The sequence below is a fragment of the Leguminivora glycinivorella genome, chromosome 16 (genome assembly GCF_023078275.1).
Source record: "Leguminivora glycinivorella isolate SPB_JAAS2020 chromosome 16, LegGlyc_1.1, whole genome shotgun sequence".
Lineage (NCBI taxonomy): Eukaryota > Metazoa > Arthropoda > Insecta > Lepidoptera > Tortricidae > Leguminivora > Leguminivora glycinivorella.
This window is the reverse complement of record NC_062986.1, coordinates 9663040-9685275: the sequence shown is the minus strand read 5'-3', so window position 1 is coordinate 9685275 and position 22236 is coordinate 9663040. Positions and strand designations below refer to the sequence as shown.

The window sequence follows — 22236 nt, the reverse complement described above, 5'->3', positions numbered from 1 at the left end:
GGAAGTGTCCTTTCTGTACGTTAGTACTAATATTTATAGTCTGCGATACCAGATATCCGTCATAGTATAGTTGTATCATTACTGATACTAATAGCGGGTCACTGCACAAATGCACATCTTGATACAGCATCCGACACATGCGACCCGGATATTACCTTATCAGTATCACAACTACCTATCTCATCACGAATCCACACATAAATCTAAACCGTACTGTCCTTAAACAAGGCTCATTTTGAGATCACGTAAAGCATAAAATATGCCTCTGTGGTACTAAGAGATCGATATCACCCTAATCACTGCCTAATAATATATGGAGATGTGTATTAATTACGTGAAATGCGCACCTGCGTGGAAATTCAAATACGTGATTAGACTGATTAGGTTTAATCTGCATTAAATCCGTTTGCTGCGGTGGAAAGCTCTTCCGATGTTTAATACGCATTACGGAGCCAACTGAGGCTCAAAATTTAATTAGTTGTAATCTCTATTTCAGTTTATAATGCATTACTTGGGTCTCTTAATACAGATATGTCAACAGAACATTTCAGAAGTACCTATTGCAAGTGTCCTTGGTTAAATTAAGGACTCCGATAATAGACATACACACATATTTTCATTTTATTGTAAGTTTTCTATGTAGGTAACATATTGGTATGCAAATATATGTAGATATATCTATCTAAACAAACTTTGAGAAAGAGAAAAAACATGATAATAGTAAAAAAATGCGTTACTTTGTTCAAGACAGCGTTTATTTTTTTAATTGTGAAATATTTCTTTTTCACTCTTCATTAAGTTTCTCTGTTCTGTCTAAGGAAAAGACTGCTACCTTATTAATTAAACTTTTTTACTGAAGAAAGTTAATTTCTGCATTAATAAAGACGTTCTTAATTAGTATACACATAGCTACAGTCAACCAATTGGAACCCTAGGCCACTCTACAACCATGTCAAAATGACAAGGAGTAAAAGAGTTCTTACAATCTGATTTTTAACGTCACTATGGCATAGTTCTACAGTAGCCTAGGGTTCCAATTGGTTGACTGTACTTACATCTACGTACTCACTGCTTTAAAAAAGAGCCTCAGTTATTCGGCCTCTACTTCTGACTTGTACGGGGCCGAAACTTGGACGTCGTACGCTAATCAGGAACGTAGACTGAACACCTTCCACATGCGCTGTCTTCGGAGTATACTCGACATAACATGGAAAGATAGGGTCACCAACGAAAGTGTGCTGGACATCGCTCAGCTGCCTAGTATTACCGCGCTCCTAAAGCAGAGACGCTTGCGGTGGCTGGGCCATGTGCAGCGTATGGACAGTACTCGTTTGCCCAGACGGACTATGCTGTGCCAAATCGCATCAGGCAAGCGCAATGTAGGACGCCCAATCCTCCGCTTTAAGGACTGTGTAAAGCGCGATATGGTAGCTTTTAACATAGATTTTAACTCGTGGGAAGACCTAGCAGCAAACCGCGTCGAGTGGAGGGCCAGCCTTTTAAGAGGTCGCGAAACCCATGACAGGTCCTGGTTTCAAAACTTAGCCCGAAAACGGGCAATAAGGCATAACGAGGATCGCGCTCGTGTAGAGATAGAGACTAATTCTAGTTTTATTTGTGACAGATGTGGTAGGTTATGCCGATCACGAATCGGGTTATAGAGCCACAAGCGCCGCTGTCCCTAGATCTGAGACGCTGCTAAATCATCTGTAAAGATGTACAAGGCCTGATGATGACTTCTGACAGGGCTGTACCTACTTAGCTTCATTCCTCAAAACCTAAATGCCAAAAAGGTAAGTTTTTTAAGTATTCCTTCCGTGACCAACTACTCATACATTTTATAACCGAGTATTTAACGACTCATCTCAAAATGAACTATTCCCGCTAACGATTCTCGCAATGGGTGCTTACACTGCTTACGGGTTTTAAAAATTCCTTCAGGTTTAACGGCAGTAATAATCTTTAACGAGCGATATTGTATCGACATTAATGCAAGACACTGGGTGACTGTTGTCTTTAATTTCAGGATACACGTTTAATGTCAGGTTTTAGTCAATATATCCGTAAAGTTAGGTATATCCCTTTTGACCACGACCCATGCCAATTTTTTGATGACCCAGGAGGAATCCGTTGTCCATCCCACTTTCCGACTGTCCCAGGAGAGTCAGGTGGCTATGTCACACTCCCACGGACCTTAGTCTAGGGGGGTAGGGGGCTTACCCCCTATCCCCCTTTCATTTATTTTTATTCTATGTATCCATACTAATATTATAAATGGGAAAGTGTGTGTCTGTTTGTTTGTCCGTCTTTCACGGCAAAACGGAGCGACGTATTAAAGTGATTTTTTAAGTGGAGATAGCTGAAGGGATGGACAGTGACATAGACTAGTTTTTGTCTTTTTCTGACCCCCAACTTCCCTAAAATCGGGGATAGAAGTTTGTATGGAGCATTCCGCAATTTTTGAAATTAACGCGAGCGAAGTCGCGGACAAAAACTAGTATTCATATAATGTTAAAACCCGCTCTGTCGTCATATCATCCATCGCCACTTTCAAGCGGTGTGCTTAATCAATTATCCCTAATTTCCTTGCTTTCCTTCCCCGCCTAATACATAGTGAGCAGATACTCTAGGCCCTGATTGTATGTACCTACTTGTTCTACCACGAGTGAGATCACTGGTTTCAGAACATAATAAACGACATTCCTAATCAATCATAATACATTATAGTTGCAATGGTACATATACTCAATTATGTGAATCATATTCGTACTTAATAGCTCAGTTACAATCTCAGAAGAGACGTGGAATGTATACTGTCTGTTCTTTTTCCGCACAACTCTAGTCAATTTTATTCTAGGTGCAATTATGCAGCATTTTTAACTGTAAAGTGCCGAACGTTGTTCTAGTGATTATTCAAGTATACGACATTTAATGTCCATAGCCCGATGACAAATTACCACCAACTAAGTCCCCGTATGAATGACCTGAAGCGTATTTTATCTGTAGTTCAAAGGATTTTACGGAAGATTTAAGCTTTGTAGCAAGAAAAGCGCTGAGAGGGCTTATCTTTCTTCGACCCGAAGAGGATATTTAACGGAGCTGACTCTTAATACGATTAAAATCTTTGCAGCTGCAACTGGACGTGATAAAATACGGAACAATAATGATATCAATCGTTTTTTAAAACAATACTAACCGATAAACATTATGGACAGAGATAAAATTGTTTTGAATAAAATGTTGTCTGATTTCTAAGAACATTTTCTTTGGTAGGTATTCTGACTGCAACTCTCTGCTTTATTCGGAACTGCTTTGCTACGGCCTACGAACAATATTAGTGTACGCGTTGTGCACGAATGCGAGACAAAGTGCAGTCTAAGCTACCAATCGCGTGCGCGATGCGTGCTCAGCAACCAATCGCATTGTAGCGTTCCACCAATCCGCATCAAACGAGAATGTTCAGTCGAAATTATATGAACTGCCTTAACCTACCTTTGAAACCTATGGGAACACGATGATTCCCAGAATGTCTGTCGGTGTTGTAGGAAGTAGGTACTATACCTACTTGTCATTTTGTCATTTGTGTTTGTTAAAAAGAATGAGACAATATTTGAAGTTTCATAAGGGTCTTTATCTTTTATATTTCTATTTGACACCTTTTTGGGAGACTAGCTAAATGTAACACAAAGTCGAGGTGATTTTTTTTCCAACCTAGATTGTTTTTCTTCAACCTAGCAACTTTTCAGCATAGTGCAATGGTCCGCTTTTCGACTCAATATTTTTCCCACTCTTAGGCAACGTCTTGTGTACTATCGTTTTCTATGTCTAGGTACATTCACAACGTCCAACACTTTGAATGAATGAAATGAATGGATTGTTATTACAGTAAATTGTACCTAATAAACATTCCGTGAGTTACATGTATTGTACGTTATTGAGCAATTTAAATGCAGCGCAATAGGTAAGTGCATCGAATTAAGGTTAATTAAAGCGATGACCATTTATTTTTGTTGTGATTTGATCGTTCGCCATATGTGGCTTTCTACGAATAAAGGATCCTTATACTATAAATAAATAAATAAAGGACATTCTTACACATATTGACGGATTGAGTCGCACCGCACGGCACAAGACGGCTCGAATTGAGGATACTCGGACAATGACATAGTTATACTCGTACATAATTATATATTATACTAAATAGGTACGTAAACACATAGAAAACAGTCATAACTCAGGAACAAAATATCTGCGCTCATCACAAAATTAAACGCCCTTACCGGGATTCACACAGAGGACTATCGGCTTATCAGCCAGACCGACTGGTCCTCAAAAACTATAGATGCAATAAGGCCTTTTACAACCGAAATTCCAAAAGAAATTGTCAATTAATTGTACTGAATGCACTTGAATCATAAGGAATCTGTAGAGACTGTAGACATAGAACGTCACATACTCGTACGGTTTGGATGATTTTATTCTCTATCGTACAATACAAAATAGCGTTAATGTTATTATTGTTTGCAAATTATCTTGATTACTTGGAATTGTATGTTACATTAAAATTGTATCTATTGAGTGCAAAGTTTAGGTTCAACAATAATATTTTTTAAAGATTTAGTGTTTAAAGTAAGATTTCATATCATGACTTGACACAGTTATCAAAAGTTGACCGGATATATTATGATATGAACTCATAAGGTTTATTTTTAACATCAGAAAACATACATACATACAGTCACACTTCGCCTGTTTCACGGGGGGTAGGCAGAGACAGAGATTATCATGAAGCCACTATATAGAATATGAAACGCGGTTATGGTATTTTATAAATACGAGTACTTACCTATAACAAAACTTTCAGAAAGCAACACAAAATTCAGAATTTGGCCCAGTTAAATCTAGTAATGCTGTTAATATTTTGTTTAATAAAAATATCATTATATTTTTACTTCACGCTTAGAATATTTTAAATACTTTGTTACGAACCAAGTTTTATAACTTTAGATAAATATTCACGTCACAATAGTATTAAATTGACATTGTTGTAGCCGTGGGGAACAGATGGGCACCCAAACTCAATGTAGCTATAACCTATCGGATACTTTACTGCCTCACCCGAACGAGCCACCGAGCTTTACAACCTCTATTACTATGTATTAGGAAGTAGGTGACCAGTCATAAATTGCAAATTTAATAGGTAATTAAGTATTATGTAGGTACTCGTAATATGTGACATCCTAATATCAATGTGCCTAAGTATAGATAGATATTAATTATGGTTTTGTCTGGAGCAATAGCGTAAAAAATGGTCTACGGTTTCACTCGTTTGCTTTTTGTACGTCTACACTTCTCGATCGCAATTCTTAGCTGATTCTCGTGAACAATTAATTTGATGGTTCCTTAAACAAAAAAAAAACAATTTTTAGATTTTTTTAAATGCGGGAAACGTCATAACGGACTTCGGCGCCAATGGTGTGCTTACAATACAATGGTGCTTAAGACCCTGAGTTGACTGTGATTATAACTTGCAAAACTAAGTATTTTGTAAGCATATAGCGACGTTCTACAGCCCACTAGTATTCAGTGTCAGGTAAAGTATTAGTTTCTCGTAGTAGGATAGTGTTTGTTATATCTATGCAAATAAAAAGCTGAAAAATACCAAACACCACCAGTGCTACGTCTGTTATGTCTGGAAATGAAAATAATAAAAATTGCATTACCTTAGTCCATAAAGCGGGAAAAAGGTTGTAACATTTGGGCGCGATCTTATACCTGCATGTCATGTCATGGCCGGACAGTTTTGCGCTTTTTTGTTTAATTCGGTCGCATTCGGTGCATTGGCAGTTAGTCGTTGTAGTTCAGTTTACATTTTTAAATCCCTATCTTTATTTAAAACTCTTCTAAAAGATCACTATTCATCTATATCTTAATTATCATAGATACCTACATTTATTATCATCGATATATATATATATATGCTATATATAGTAGTTTGTGTAGTGTATGTTTTATTGTATATGTGTAGTTTATGTATTAGTGTACTTGGTATGTGTCTAAATTTGTGTTTTTTATTTTCCTATTATCTCTTTTATTTGCACCACCCGTTCACTTATTTTTGTTCGCTGTTTCGCTATTTGAAGGTTGGCTGGTAGAGATCGCTGCTCAGCGATAAGCCCGCCTGTTGTCACCCTAGTTTGTTAATTTCATTGGATCTAACTGTATCTTATGTTTTGTAGTGTGCAATAAAGTATTTTATTATTATTATTATTATTTTTCAGTTCCTTTGTATCGCTTTATTAGAGTATGTTTTTTAAACATTATAATAGGTACCTACTATCGGCCAAAACTCTAGACAAATACTATATTTCACCATACATAAGACCCTAGACCTAGCTCAACAGTCGACCCCATAAATACTTGCACTGATAGATAGGTACGACTATGAAATAGTCATACACAAATCTACTGATTTCGTGAATCAAAATGATGAATCTGCTTGAAAAAGTAACTTTTCTCAAACATGCAATGAAATATTGTCTTTACGTTCCTTAAAATGGGCTGGGAAGTATCGCTTTTTGGGAGCAACAACTCGAGAGGACTGTAAAGGGATTTCATATTATTTTTTAGGCCTAGGCCTGCAAAGTAACTTTTTTTTATAAAATATTGTCCTTTAGAGCATTTTTTTTTTATTTCATTGTATGTTTGAGAAAAGCACTATACATGCCTCGGCGTGAAAACGGATTCCCGGCCTCGTATCCCTATCCGGCCTCGCTCGCACGCTCGCTCGGCCGTATATACCCACTTGGCCGGAAATCCTCATTTTCCCGGCCTCTGATGTAATGTACTATTATAAGTACTTACATAATTACATCTACTTTCTGTGTTTTAGTAGATTTACCTATTAAAGCTTGCAAAAACTTTTACATAGGCATCCAAAAATATTTTTTGCTACATACCTAATGTTATAAGACATGATCCGGCATCGGCACTATGAAAGTTTTATTTTTATTTGGGTGAATCAACTTTTTCTTGGCGGTTATTGCCATGGTTACGGTCCCCTGAATCACGCTAGTTTTATGAAAAATTATGCTACTTAAACTATGCTAACATTCATTTTTCTGGTGTTAACAAGCCGTTTCCTTAATTTGCCACATACAAACATGGACTACATGCATGCTTGCATAATTTCAGTAGCATAATTTTGCATAAAACCAGCGTGACTCAGGGGACCGTAACCATGGCCATAACAGGCAAGAAAAAGTTGATTCACCAATTTATTTATGATGTCTTCATGAGTTGTGTATTTTTCCTAACTTGTTTCTTGTAATTGTTGGCTCTTCATACAAATACTCTAAGCTTATTGTCTGTTAGGAGCATATTCTATTGACCTACACAATAAAAAAGGTAGAGTCGTGCCAAAAATAGGTTGTAGTTTGGCACAGACCCATATACCAAGTGTCGAAATACACATTACAGATCTAATTATGAAAATGTTAATAGCCTAATAGGATAGTTAGAAACTCATAAGCCGGTCCAAAGTTTATAGAGGTAGAGTTGTAAAACTTGACGTCACTTTGCAAGTCATAAATTATTCAAAACATGAGAAATAGATAGAGCAGTTGGGGTTTTGAAATTGCTAATCACAGACTACGTAACTTGGATCCTAATAAAAACACAGGTAGTTCCTAGTGATTTATGCTCACAGGGAACTTTTATATCGACTTTTTTGTGTCCCTTTGACCAAAAGCCTCACCTGTTCTCAATCTCTCGTCACAACTTTATGCTTGTCCACGTCAGTCGCCACAGAATGACCATCTTTATTAACCCCCGACGCAAAAACGACGGGGTGTTATAAGTTTCACGTGTATGTCTGTCTGTTTGTCTGTCTGTCTGTGTGTGTGTCTGTCTGTGGCATCGTAGCTCCCGAACGAATGAACTGATTTAGATTTCGTTTTTTTTTTGTCTGAAAACTGAGTTAGTACTGTGTCGCGGTCGGTGGTTTTTCAAAATTTTAATTTTGTGTTTAGGTACTATTGGATCTACTTTAAGCATAAACAATAATTTCGGAAAAAAAATAATTGGAATTTCCTACAAAGTTCTAGAAATAGACAACGTAGATAAATTTGCCTACGTTCACCGTTCGTAACTAGTCCCGCAAGGCGCATTCGTTGGATTTCACGCCACATAAATAGATTAAGGGATCGGATCCGGAACACCACGCTGCGCTCTAAGACTCAAATAATAGACGTAGCTCGGAAAGCGGCTAAGTTGAAGTGGGACTGGGCTGGCCATGTCTGCCGAATGCCGGACGACTTGTGGGCCAAGATAACCACAGAGTGGGAGCCCCACGAGTCAAACCGGGGATCCGGCAGACCACACCGGCGATGGCGGGATAACCTGGACTCATTTTTGATTGGCTGGCCAGAAATAGCACTAGACAGAGAAGATTGGAAAAAGAGGGGGGGAGGCCTTTGCCCAGCAGTGGGACACAGTGGGCTCTGAATAATAATAATAATAATAATACCTAGACTTGGCTCACGAGATAACCGCCATGTGGGATGTTGATTCAACGATCATTGTTCCGATAGTCGTTTCAGCGAACGGTCTCATAGCGAAGAGTCTCGACCAACATCTTAAGAGACTCTCGCTAGGTGGCTGGATCAAGGGCCAGATGCAGAAGGCGGTGATCTTGGACACGGCGCGGATAGTCCGACGGTTCCTCTCTCTGCAGCCCTAACCACCGGCAGCTTGGGCCCTGCCCCGCTGCTGGCGGCACCCTAGGTTAGGTTTTTTATAATGTGTTTATATGTTTTTTTTATATTGTTTTGTATGCGTTTTTGTATTTTACTTTTATATCCATATTATAAACAGCCTAGCCTAAGATAGAAAATAAATACTGGGAATAATAATAAATAGCTTCCATTTGAAATAGTCACATGCAAAAAGCACATGGTTTGCGAGCTTTTGAACTTTAAAATGCATTTAATAAGTTCTTACTTTTTCATGTTTTTTATAACTTAATGGCTTTGGGAGCTGTAGCTGTAGACCTTCGCAAACACTTGATGTCATTGTCACAGTCAAGTCACGATATATTTTGTTTAATTTAAATTTTATATCTAATTGATTTGTAATGTGTTGGATATTAATTTTGTATGTTGTATCTTAAGCGCCATATTCAATTTCCAAAAACTGTTTCATCATCAGAATTCCCAAACCTACAGAGGAAACCATCTGGACATACAAAAAGCAAATTTTCATGATCAAAATCATTTCAATAGAGGAAAAAATGCAAAAATTTACGTTTCCGGCACGACTTGAACTCGCACCCGCCTTTGGGGTGCGCTTGTGTGTTCAAATCCCGCTGGAGGCGTAATATTTCCATTTTTCCTTTAATAAAATATAAACAAACTAGCTTTAGCTCGCGCTTCGCTCGCGTTAGAAAGAGACAAAAAGTAGTCTATGTCACTCACTATCCATCCCTTCAACGTTTTGCCGTGAAATACGGACAAACAAACAGACACACACACTTTCCCATTTATAATATTAGTATGGATTATGTACCTAACGTCAGCAGACGTTTTTTATTGTTCAAAATTGGTTTTCATAATTAGTCCTTGATTCTATGATAAATTTATAATTGAAGAAAACAGAATTAATGGATAAAAATAAAAGCACTTCCAGAATTTATTTTCGCTCGTAAAACGTTAGAGAAATCCGAAAAGGTTACAAAGTACTTTCAGTAGTCGCTAACATATTGTGCAAGTTTTTCCGGCTCATTGTTGCAAATCAAAGGCACACTTTCTTACAATTCGGCGAAATGGTGAAGCAATAAACTAAATAGACTCGAGCAATCTTATAGAGCGGTTTTTAATTAGAAGCATACCAATTGCACAATTGTAATACGTGTATTGTATATTTAACTTTCAGTCAAAAGCGTAATTATTACCTACTTAAAGGTTAATTAAGTAAGGTAACACACATGCATTCTAAACTCAAATTGTCAACCTAAATCATAAGAAATTTTGCACATGTTGTAATTAATAAAAGTATTAAACATCGGGTACACATTCTTAAACATAAAGAATAATAAAACCTTGAAGCCTGGTCCCAGCGACCTGTTAAAAACAAAATCAAAAATACGCTAAATATTTTTTTATTTTAAATACTACAACGGAATCTACTGTTCTTAGGCATTAAGTCATTTTTTATCCGAATAATACTAAATGCAATTTTTAAATACCACTTTACTCAGGGTTAGTGGGCTGTCAACTGTCAAATTCCATATAAAATGGTGGGTTAACCTTTGGGTTAACCTTACATTTTCGTTGGTGCAAGTGGCCCTTAGATAGATATACCAGCAGCGGCTGATCCATACAAGCTGATTCCCACAGATTACTAGTAAAGTGCCTAATGTAAAAGTAGGTTTCTTTTTGCTCAGTGTTGCCTAGCTGAAATTTTCACCAGCCGCCACTAGTAGGTACACTACTTACGAACTCAAAAACTAACATATTTGCTTGAGGAAAAGTGGTACATTAATACAAAATCCATACAGTACCGAAAACCAAACGCCACAATGCAAGTTGCAGTAATGCACTCTGAGTCAGATCACAAATCGTGTAATCAAATAAAATGACCGATGAGATCATTTTGTGTTCATTGTGTCTTTGTATAGCAGAGCATTGTACCGACATGCGACACCGTCTCATCTCACAACAATAATGTTTACTTCTACCCTACCTGGAGTACCTAATATGGCAAATCCTAGACAGACAAAGGTATCTTGAAACAATCACTCCATTGTCCAAGTTTAGAAATAAAGTACCTAAATATTAAATCATAGAATGGATGTTTCTCATTTCGTCATCGGATTCTTAAAGGCCTTCTTAAAAACTTTGATTCATAGAAAACTTAACCTGCGCCTGCTGTTTAGGGTCCCACATGACATACGTATGAAATACCTAGTCATAATTACAAACACAAGTTGAAGGTGACTGATCGAATCGAAAATATATCATCCCTTATTACTTGTAAATTCACATACGTATAAACTATGCTGCCTTGAAACTTGAGCTGTCATCGCTGAAAGTTTATTGACAAACTTTAGAACATCTTAAGAGAATATTTCAAATTCCACATTGATCGTAAGTACTTTGCCGGTTTTGGCTCCACTTAGAAAGCATTGAACTACCAAAGTTACACAGAAATCGATGAGTCGTTCAATCACATTATTTCTACTACACCTTTATGAAGTGAAAGGAGATTACGAATGAAAAGAAAAACTTAATTGCTGAGATGACGAAAGATAGGAAGAGAAAACATTGTACCAACTCCACATAATATGAGATAAAGACAGGAGGAAGAATACTAACAAGAAGAATACATGTACCTTACTATTTCTCGCCATTTTCAGCGGTAATTCTGTCAAATAACCAAGTATCTCACAGTACATTTTGTTTGTCTTCAGATTCTACTGGGATCTGTGCATGCTGCTGCTCCTGGTGGCCAACCTGATCATCCTGCCCGTCGCCATCTCCTTCTTCAACGACGACCTCAGCACGCGCTGGATTGCCTTCAACTGTCTCTCGGACACAATTTTCCTTATAGATATCGTTGTTAATTTTAGGACAGGTAAATAATATTTTTTATACAATTATGGTTTCACGATTAATGATTTCCTAAAGCTCAATATCATTGTAAACTAATCCTAGTTGGTCTTCTACTCCTGTAGCAAGAACGTTAAAATAAATCATAGCATTAAATCCAATGACAATTGAAGGAGATTGTATAGAAGACTAATTTTTGAGACAATTTCTGCTTTGAACTAAAATCATATTTTTTTTCTTTTTTGTTCTATTTCAGGAATAATGCAGCAAGATAATGCAGAACAAGTGATATTAGATCCCAAGTTAATAGCGAAGCACTATTTGAGGACATGGTTCTTCCTTGACCTCATCTCTAGTATACCACTAGATTATATATTCTTGATCTTCAATCAGGTAAACGTACGTTGCAATTTGGCCGTGTTGTTCTTATTACTGTAGTTTTAAACTGTCTTTTATGTTGTTTTGATATTCTGTTTCAGCATTTGTTCCATTAGAATTTTTATTTTTGTTGTTTCGATATTCATTTCTCATTGTGACCTTGCCCAACTGCCACGAGAGCTTCCAAGGCGACACCGTGTTTCGGTTTATAATGTCTCGTTTTAAGGTTTAACAGAGCAATGAAGGTTTGATTGAATCATTATAGATTCAGTATCAACTACATGTTTCTTCATATTTTCAATATTGTCCTCACCTTTATTATTGTCTGCACGCATCATTGGTAACCCATATGATTTCCTGTCTGAAGCATACAACTCTTCGTCCTATTAGGTGGTCTGGTTTATCTTGTTATTCCTTGGATCGTATGGGATACTCAATCCTTTTCTATTGGTTATGGAATCCTTCTTTAAAAATCAGCAATTTTGAACAGTGCACTGGCTGGTTATATATTAAATTTTCTAACTACGCACTTTTTAAAATTCTAATCTGTATTTACACTATAATTTTACTTTTGACAATATTTCCGCCTACCTCAAATACAGTTATTAATGGTACAATGCACGCCATTTTCTCTTTTCCTATTACTACTAGGTACATTTCTTTTATATACCTACCTATACATGCCTTTTCTCATACACAGCATGTTTTAAGTGTTTTCGAGTAGTACTCCTATTTATGAAGTTATTGTTAAATTGTAGTTTTCGTATTCTGTTCGAGTTAATAAATATGGCTGAATTATTTTTATTTCATAACAACACGACCGAATTGCAATAATAAATACTTCTTTTAATTCTTCTCTTCCATAAAGTATTGTTCAACAAAACTGATATGAGGAGCTCATCATTATAGTAAATGTGCTCTATTGACTTGTAAACCTTGCATTTTCCCCTTTTATAAAAAGCACTTGCTCCCAAAGGGCACTTTGAAAGTGTGTTAAATTCACCTTTCTGATAAACAAAAATTATTCTTTATGAACATCGCACAAACTATCCAGTTCTATTAACTAACAAGTTCGTGTAATAAGCAGAATGACGCCCCCACTAATATGCCCATCAGAGATTCCCTGTAACTTTGAATGTGAATTAACAAACCATAACTGCAACATGACATGTTCGTTGTTATGCTTCAGCACTTTTGTTTGGCTGATACTTACTCTTTCAATATCAGCAAGTCTGCATGTCTTGTACACTTCAAACTGTAAAAAGAACGTTACCACCTAGTGGTTTCCTGGGTGCCCCTAAGATAGTTCAGACGATCTTTCGGGCACCCTGCAATAATACTGGTATTTGAATTATTTTGGTTGTGTTGACAGGACTTTAGTGAAAGCTTTCAAATTCTTCACGCGGGTCGTGCACTAAGGATACTCCGGTTAGCCAAGCTGCTGTCCCTGGTGCGGCTGCTGCGGCTGTCCAGGCTGGTCCGCTACGTCTCGCAATGGGAGGAAGTATATGTAAGCCATCATCTCTATTGTCCCACACGTACCTACTCGTATGGGTCGCCTACTATCTACTACTTACCTACTAACACTGCTCTAACACATTACGCTCACATTTACTAACACGACATAACTAAACAGCCTAATGCAAGCCTAATTCAGGATTAAAAATGTTTAATATAAAAATGTATAATAATTAACGATTTGGTTTAAATGCACAGTTATAATATAATGTGTTAATGAGTAACATTTTAAATTTTCTAGCCAGTAGTGGTCCCAAGTAAATGGAGTGTTGTAATCCTGTATTATACCATCGATCCCGCCCCCCACTGTATGTATGCCCCACGTCCCGCTCTGCACTTCTCTTCTGCTTCTCTGCAAGCTTCTTTCTGCCTGAGCACGCTCTCACTCGTGACGTCTCTTCTCTCACTTCTTCGCGCCCGAGCCCCGCCCCGCCGCGCCCGCGCTCCGCGCCCCGCGCCCCGCGCCCCGCCCGCGCCCCGAGAATCCGACGACGATCCCCCCATCGCTCGCCAACATGACTATATGATTTGCAAAACTTTTCATACATTTTTGTTGCCGCTTTTCCGGAGCCTCTAGAAGATGCGCTGACGCCGATAGATGTAGCCCCCTAAAGCTAATGTAAATCCAGCTACAGCTTTTATAATAAAACTATAACGTTATCAACTTATCACCAACTGTACAAACTATTGGACATACGAAAACACTTCAACTTTTTCATGGCAAAATGAAAGAAAAATTAAATCATTAAGCGCTATCTTTAGAAACTTGCTTGCATAGTGTTAATCTATAATAGACAAAATCAAAATATCGTTAACTGTAACAAAATTTTGTGAATTCATAAGCATAAATTGGGCTGCAACAATAAAGAAAGACCTTAAAGACCAAAATCTGTTGCGACGTCACAAGCTGGAGGATACGGGTATCGGTTTGAAAGCGGAGATTCAGAGAGAAGTGGAGTAGGCACGGGGAGGGTGGAGGCAGACTGGCGACTCGCAGACTCGCAGTGACGGTGTTGTGTGCAGATGAGCCCCGCTCCGCAGCCGCGCGGCGCGCCGAGCGACGCCGAGAGCACCGGCTCGCGCGACCTCGTCACGCAGGTGCTGCTGTGCCGTCCGCATGCCGTGGCCCTCCCGTCCCTAGCTAGCATAGGGGCCTAGCCCTTGTCCTGTTCGTCTCGGTGTTAGTGCATCCTGTGTGTGCCCCGCGTCCGCTGTACCCGCACGCGTCTAGTACCTTGCCCCGCTCCGCCCGCAATTCCGCGTCTACCTTGCCCGCCGAACCTATCCGCGCTCATGCCGGGCGCGCCTGGCTCTCTTCCTACTATCTTGTGTTTCTCGCTTGTTTTCTAGATCTTGCAGAATCTTCAAAAAAAGCGCACGGAACGAAGGGGACGTCTCAGCTCCGACGTTGCCAAAAAGAAGGGTGGCACCAAAAGCAATCTGATCTTCAAGGTAACCAGGGTCGGCACGAGCCGGCGCGCATGTGCTCGTTCGCCCGCTTAGCATGCTGCCGGCGCCGCCCGGCGCCCTAGTCCGCTGCGTTCGCTTCGCTTCCTCTCTTACGTTTCTGTTTCCGACCCTGTCCCGCCGGCGGCCGCGCGGGCGGACGCGCGAGGCGGCGAGGCGGCAGGGGTCTCGCGACCGTGCGGCGGCCGCGGCCGCGCGACCTCCTGACCGCCTCCTCACGCATGCGAGCTCGACACAAATCGTCTCACGCGATCATACTTTTTTTCTCACTACTACTTTACGAATCCATCGGTAGAGAATCATCGCGATGCTTGACCTCGGGCGTCATTGTCGCGCGCAGTCCGCACGGCTTCCTTTAGAGGCGAAGCTGACTTGTGGAACAACGTTGATCTTTCTGTTCTCTTTGCAGTTCCTCAACATGGCATCGGTGTTCATGCGGATATTCAACTTAATCTGCATGATGTTGTTGATCGGCCACTGGTCCGGATGCCTTCAATTCCTGGTTCCTATGTTGCAAGGGTTCCCGGCGAACTCTTGGGTTGCTATAAACGAGTTGCAGGTAACAAACACTAAGCTTTTATTTGTAGTGTCGATAAACATTTTGAAAAAAATATTGGTAATCATGGTTTCTTATCCTTTCTTGCAGGATTCATTCTGGTTGGAACAGTACTCGTGGGCACTATTTAAGGCCATGTCACACATGCTGTGCATCGGATACGGCCGGTTCCCGCCGCAGTCTCTCACCGACATGTGGCTCACGATGCTGTCCATGATCTCGGGCGCCACCTGCTACGCTCTCTTCCTCGGCCACGCCACCAATCTCATCCAGTCGCTCGACTCCTCTCGCAGACAATACAGAGAAAAGGTATGTCTTCAAACTATTGCTACTAACTACTACTCTTTACTCTCTTTCTTCCTTACAGATTTGGAGATCTAAAGTCCCTGCGCTATGGAAACTTGAAACCGTTATGAACACCTACAGCTTATGCTGTGTTGAACTAAAAACTAGTTATATTGCATTTAAAACAATAAATGTGAATGTATACCCATTATGTTATTAATACTTTATATTTTTACCACAAAACCATTCATATTTAAAAGATATCATCCTGCAAATCCCTTCAACATTACCATTACCAGTTACTAAACCCTCCATTACCTGTTTCAGAGATTAGACGTGAGTACCGAGTAGATGTTCGTGTGTCAATGTCGTTATACCTACAGATTATTCTCGATATTATATAGTTAGTCTAATCCGGTCACACTCGCATTTATTCACCACATATCTATATACTGCTGTAACTGGTGTTATAAATAATCAATTCATCATATCACAAATATGTCATTAACGGGTGTTCAAAACAGTTTTCCTTTCCAAGGGCCTTTCTAACAATTTCATTTTCATTTCAATATTAATAAACTTTTTTTATTCAGGGTCTTATTATTCTACTACCTATACTTTCACTTAGATTTGGTGCTACTATACTAATACCTGACTTACTGCGAAACTCGGAAATAACCATCTCAAAACTAACGTCACGTACCGGATGTATGTAAATACCAGATGAAAATGTAACAAACATTCATTCGACTGAAGATAGCTGAGACTCGTAGTAAGGGCAAAGAAATAGCATGAGGAAATGCACCGTTTATATTATAGTGTGAAGCCTGTGAGTGTATTTGGATTTAACGCACTGTGCTTCTCCAAATCAACGCAGGGGATGATGTACGATGTTTCGTGAGACATATGTATATTTGGTATGGGTACAACGTACAGGCCAATCCATTCACTGAGATCAGAACGATATCTGAAAAATGTCATTCGGTCGTCATGGGCCTTGCCCGCGCCAATACGAGCAAAACACATGATATCTGAATATCATTCTTCAGATATCCGCGTATCAGGGGAAGCTAGGGGAAATTGGCCTGGTAGTCTGAGAACCGTAACAAATATTCCCCTTTAAAATTCCAGGTGAAACAAGTAGAAGAATACATGGCTTACCGAAAACTTCCTCGGGAGATGAGACAGCGCATCACGGAGTACTTCGAGCACCGGTACCAGGGCAAGTTCTTCGACGAGGAGCTCATCCTCGGCGAGCTGAGCGAGAAGCTCCGAGAAGACGTGATCAACTACAACTGCAGGTCGCTGGTGGCTTCTGTGCCGTTCTTCGCTAATGCTGACTCCAACTTCGTGTCCGACGTCGTCACTAAGCTACGTTACGAAGTCTTCCAACCTGGTAAGGACGATTGTTATGAATTCGAACTTACAAATAAAAAATTGCCTAGTCATCGCTTAACATGGGTCGCCTGAAGGCTAGCCGCATTAAAGCAATCCAGACGGCTGTCTGCCTATCTATATAATTACTAATCGACTGTTAGAGATATTTGCCAGATCTTTGATTAGGTACCTGAAGCCTCTATAAGGCGTTTTGATATTAAGACAAAGCTTTCAGTTCCTCTACGTAGGTATAAAAAGGTTACGATAAGATGGTAGTTCATGTGCTCTGCCTACCCCTTTATGGGATACACGCGTGATTATATGTATGTATAAGATGGACCTACCATATATTCCTTTTGAAATAAAAGTCTCGCGACATCTGGAACCACTCACAAACACAGAACATCACACCGAGTAAACGTGTACTGGAATTTTGATACGTATTTTTCATGATATTTTATAATATTATAATGAAACACATCACTTCTCACAAAAAAAGTATTTCACAATGTGTACAGCTCTTACGCAAATCTAAAAAAAATACCTAACTCATTCTCATTAAATGAATTTATTTAATTAAACAGCACCAAATAAATGATATTGTACAACAAATTCGCGCCCGCCCGTCACGTGTCAATTTGTCACACTAAATTCAATTCATAATGTACCTGTTTAATCACTATGAATATTTATATAAAATAATAAGACAATGATTGTCAAGCCATTATTTATTCGACTGATTCAAAATACGAATTGTACCATAAACTAGAACCATAGATAACGTAACATTCCTCTCCTTAATAAAATTATAACAAACACAAACTACAAAGATTCAATTAGCCTCGATGGAGGCTTAACTATTCGCCCAGACCTAGTTTTATACAGATCAGGATTTCTTTCCGGAGCAACAATGATTTCAGTGTTGTTTTGGCTTACATCGCTTGTATTTATGATCTCCTGATCATCAGCATCCCTTTCCTCTGCTTCATAAAAAGAATCAGACTCACTGTCATCACTGTCATAATTTATAGCATAAGGGTTAGGGTTAACAGACTCGTTTTGAGTAGAATTAGCATGTTCAAAGCCGTTTATGCTACGCAGAAATTGCCTGTTCCTCCTGTATTGGCGACCTTGTTCGTCCTCTACAATGTAAGAACGAGGAAAATTTGCCTTATTTACAATAGTGCCTTTTTGCCAGCGGTCATCTGAAAACCTTTTTTAAACATGATACTCTGTCCTACTTCTAATTCTTTCAGTATTTTAGCTGCTTTATTATAATGGTATCCTACCTTATGTTGCAAAGTTTTATCTATGTGATAGTTTCTAGTATATATTTTAGGTTTTAAATAATTTGCAGACACAGGACAACGATCATTAAGGTTTCTATTAAACAGAAGATTAGCTGGAGAAGGGCTATTTTCCTTAGGACTATTTCTAAAATTTAATAAAGCTATGTAAGGATCTGTGTTATCCTCTTTACACTTTTTGAATAAAGATTTCACAATTTTGACACACGATTCTGCTAATCCGTTAGACTTTGGATAGTCAGGAGATGAAGTAATATGCTTAAATCGATATGCATCTGCAAATTCTTTAAACTCTTTACAAGAATATTGCGGGCCATTGTCACTTACAACCTCTAATGGACACCCATGTCGAGCTATCATAGACTTGATGTGATTGATAATGGTTTTGGAAGACAAGTCATTTATTCGAACCACTTCAAAAAATTTGCTGTAGTAATCCACAACTATCAAAAAATATTGCTTATTAAATTCGAAAAGATCCGTGCCTAGCTTTAACCAAGGATGTCTGGGTATCTCATGAAAATGTATTGGTTCTTTGGTATTATTTTTTCTAAACACGGCACATGTTTGACAGTTATTGCAGAGTTCTTTAATTTGACTTGTCAATCCAGGCCAAAACATAACATTTTTAGCTCTTCTAAGACATGTATTTAATCCTAAGTGACCCTCATGTATAATTTCTAACATCATTTTCTGTAATGTCAATGGTATCACAACCAGATTATTTCTTAAAATAATATCGTCAACTACAGACAATTCATTGCGAAAATTCCAAAAAGGTTTTACTGAGTCATTCAAATTATTTTTAGAAATTGGCCAACCATGATGAATATAGTTTTTTAAACAAGATAGTGTAGGATCCTCAGTAGTTTTCATCGCAATGAGCTGTCTCTTTTCGCTAGAAATAGGCAGCAAATCCATCATAATCTCTACATGACAAATTATTTCCTTATTAAAGTCTTCATCAAGTTGTTTTGTTTCATCATTTTTATCGTTTAGAAATGAGCGACTGAGAAAGTCTGATATGTACATTTGTTTTCCGGGCACGTACTTGACAGTAATGTCATATCCTTGTATTTTAAGCATCATTCTCTGTAATCTTACAGGAACTAAAGACAGAGGTTTTTTAAATAAAATTTCTAAGGCAGAATGATCGGTTTCAACTAAGACATGTTTTCCTAAAATATACTTATGGAATTTAATGCATCCAAACACAATAGCAAACATCTCACGTTCAACCTGTGCATATCCCTTCTGACATTCGGTTAGTGCCTTTGAAGCGTATGCAACAGGCTGTCTGTCTTGTAAAAGGCAAGCGCCTACCCCTTCTGAGCTGCAATCTACTGATACAACAATATCTTTATTGCTATTAAATAGTTTAAGTGTCGGAGCATTCGTTAATGCGTCCTTAAGCTTATTAAATGCACTTTCATGAGAAGGAAGCCATTTAAATAATATATCTTTTTTGAGAAGCTCACGTAACGGGCTTGTAATAGTCGAATAGTTATTGATAAATTTTGACAGGTAATTTGTCATTCCTAGAAATCTTTCAAGTTCTTTCTTGTCATGAATGCATTTCAGTTCAGAGATAGCCATTACTTTCATTGGGTCGGGTTTAACCCCTTGGTCACTTACAATCATACCTAGAAATGAAATTTCTTTACGCAGAATTTGAGATTTCTCCCTGTTGAATTTGACATTACATTCCTGAGCTCTTTTCAATACATTTAGTAACACTTTATTATGTTCTTCCACGGTGTTAGCGTAAATAATTAAATCATCCACATAAAATTGTACATTGTCGATGTCACTGAACGTCTCTTCCATACGTTCCTGAAACGCTTCCGTTGACACGGAAAGTCCAAATGGCAATCTTTTATAGGAGTAATTTCCAAATGGAGTAGAAAACGTGCACAACTTTGAACTCTCCGGGTCAAGCTGTACGGTCCAAAATCCACTGCTACAGTCGAATTTGGAAAAATACTTAGATCCTGATAACTTATCTAGTATGTCATCGACAGTTGGCAACTGTTTATGCGTTCTTATAATAAACTTATTTAAATACCGGGGATCAATACATACGCGAATTTTATTGTTCTTCTTTTTGGTTACAACAGTAGAGTTGACCCACTCCATCGGATCCTCATTTTTGGTAATTATTTGTTGTCTCACCATATTTTCCAACTCTTCTTTAAGGTTTTGTCTTAGTGCTATAGGGACCCGACGAGGTGGATCGGCTCTGGGAATTGCATTTTCCTGTAATACAATTTTATAAGGTTTTTTAAAACAGCCAATGCCATTGAACAAATCAGTATATTTCGACATAATTTTATTTGTGTCGGTGTTATCCGACACACGAATAGTGTCGACCATGTTCCTAGTAACTAATTTCAATTTCACGCATGATCGTAGACCTAGGATAGTCATGCATTCTGTATTCACAATAACAAATTGAATATTATCATACTTTCCATTTTTGAGGTAAGATTTAATAGTGCACACACCTTTGACAGGTATGCATTTATCATGAAGTGTCACCAATTTAATGCGCTTACTAACTATGAATTTTTCATCAAGATTGAGAGACTTGTATGTAGCTAAGGACATGCAGTTTACTTGGGCGCCTGTATCTAGTTTAACATTTATATTTTTATTATTAATAATGAATGTCTCAATCCACTCACATTCACACTCGCTATTGATGCAGCCTACGAAGTAAGTCTCCTCGCTGTCCATGTCGACGTCCTCACTTGGTTGTTGCACTATCGCTGCAACTTGTCTGTTCCTGCAGACTTTTGCAAAGTGATTAGGGATGCCACACTTCTGGCATTTGCAACCCATGGCTGGGCATTGATGAGTACGATCCCAGTTATTGCCACAACGATAGCATTTTCTCATCTTGATGCTTCTTGTTCTTGACGTGTTGACAGGATTGACGTGTTTGACGTCGTGAATCGGCGTTGAGCTGACGTTGAGCACGGAGGTTGCAGGTATCTCGTTCGTTAGTTCTGCGACTTGTTTTTGGGATAATTCGGCCGCTCTGCACATAGTGATTGCCTTTTGGAGGGTTAGATCTTCCGTGCGCAGTAGCCTCTCCTTCATAGCGGAATTGGCTAATCCTATTACTATGACATCCCGCACGAGTTCTTCCTCTTATCACTAAAGTTGCATGTCATGCTTTTATTTTGAAGGTCAGTAAGAAATTCATCAAACGACTCGGTAGGTCCTTGTGCCCTCGTGAAGAATTTGTGGCGCTGCATGGTAATATTAACTTTTGGGATGAAATAAGAATTGAATTTCTTTAGGACCTCATCGAAGGTTTGTTTTGTATCTAAATTAAATGAGTTATATATCTCTACTCCTTTATCACCCATGTTGTGGAGTAATAATGCGACCTTACGATCGTCGGAAACTGTTTCCAGGTCCTCGGCAAGAAGATATATTTTAAATTTTTGGACCCATAGTTTCCAATTCTCCTCCATGGATTCCGTAAATTCCAGGGGTCGGAGGAAGGCATGCCGCTGTGAGTATTGTGGACGGGGTGGGGATTGGGGAATAGTAGGAATAATAGTATCTTTGCTCGACTCACCCATTGTTATGTCTATCTATAGTATTTATACTTCTGACACCATGTTTAATCACTATGAATATTTATATAAAATAATAAGACAATGATTGTCAAGCCATTATTTATTCGACTGATTCAAAATACGAATTGTACCATAAACTAGAACCATAGATA

General features: G+C 38.6%; 2 protein-coding genes across 13 annotated transcripts in view; one reads left to right on the top strand and one right to left on the bottom strand.

Annotated features, from left to right (window-relative positions):
• Positions 1-22236, top strand: part of LOC125234352 (potassium/sodium hyperpolarization-activated cyclic nucleotide-gated channel 2) — a 445496-nt gene that overhangs the window by 420598 nt on the left and 2662 nt on the right. For 5 of the 12 annotated variants that reach the window (XM_048140520.1, XM_048140530.1, XM_048140532.1 and 2 more), the window contains 8 exons: positions 11468-11631; positions 11863-12005; positions 13357-13494; positions 14853-14954; positions 15379-15528; positions 15616-15834; positions 16138-16146; positions 16942-17206. In XM_048140520.1, the coding sequence (XP_047996477.1) occupies positions 11468-11631; positions 11863-12005; positions 13357-13494; positions 14853-14954; positions 15379-15528; positions 15616-15834; positions 16138-16146; positions 16942-17206 (1190 nt within the window). Of the gene's footprint in view, positions 1-11467; positions 11632-11862; positions 12006-13356; positions 13495-14525; positions 14601-14852; positions 14955-15378; positions 15529-15615; positions 15835-16137; positions 16147-16941; positions 17207-22236 lie in introns of all 12 variants that reach the window. The other 7 variants (XM_048140533.1, XM_048140521.1, XM_048140522.1 and 4 more) reach the window with 7 other exon arrangements.
• LOC125234357 lies at positions 18844-21635 on the bottom strand. Its single transcript, XM_048140547.1, has 2 exons — positions 21179-21635; positions 18844-20750 (listed from the first exon to the last, which is right to left on the bottom strand). Coding segments are annotated over exons 1-2 (420 nt in total). The 5' UTR covers positions 21597-21635; the 3' UTR covers positions 18844-20748.

Coding starts and splice junctions, on each gene's coding strand:
- LOC125234357 (XM_048140547.1), bottom strand. CDS start 21,596: ATGAAGGAGAGGCTACTGCGCACGGAAGATCTAACCCTCCAAAAGGCA.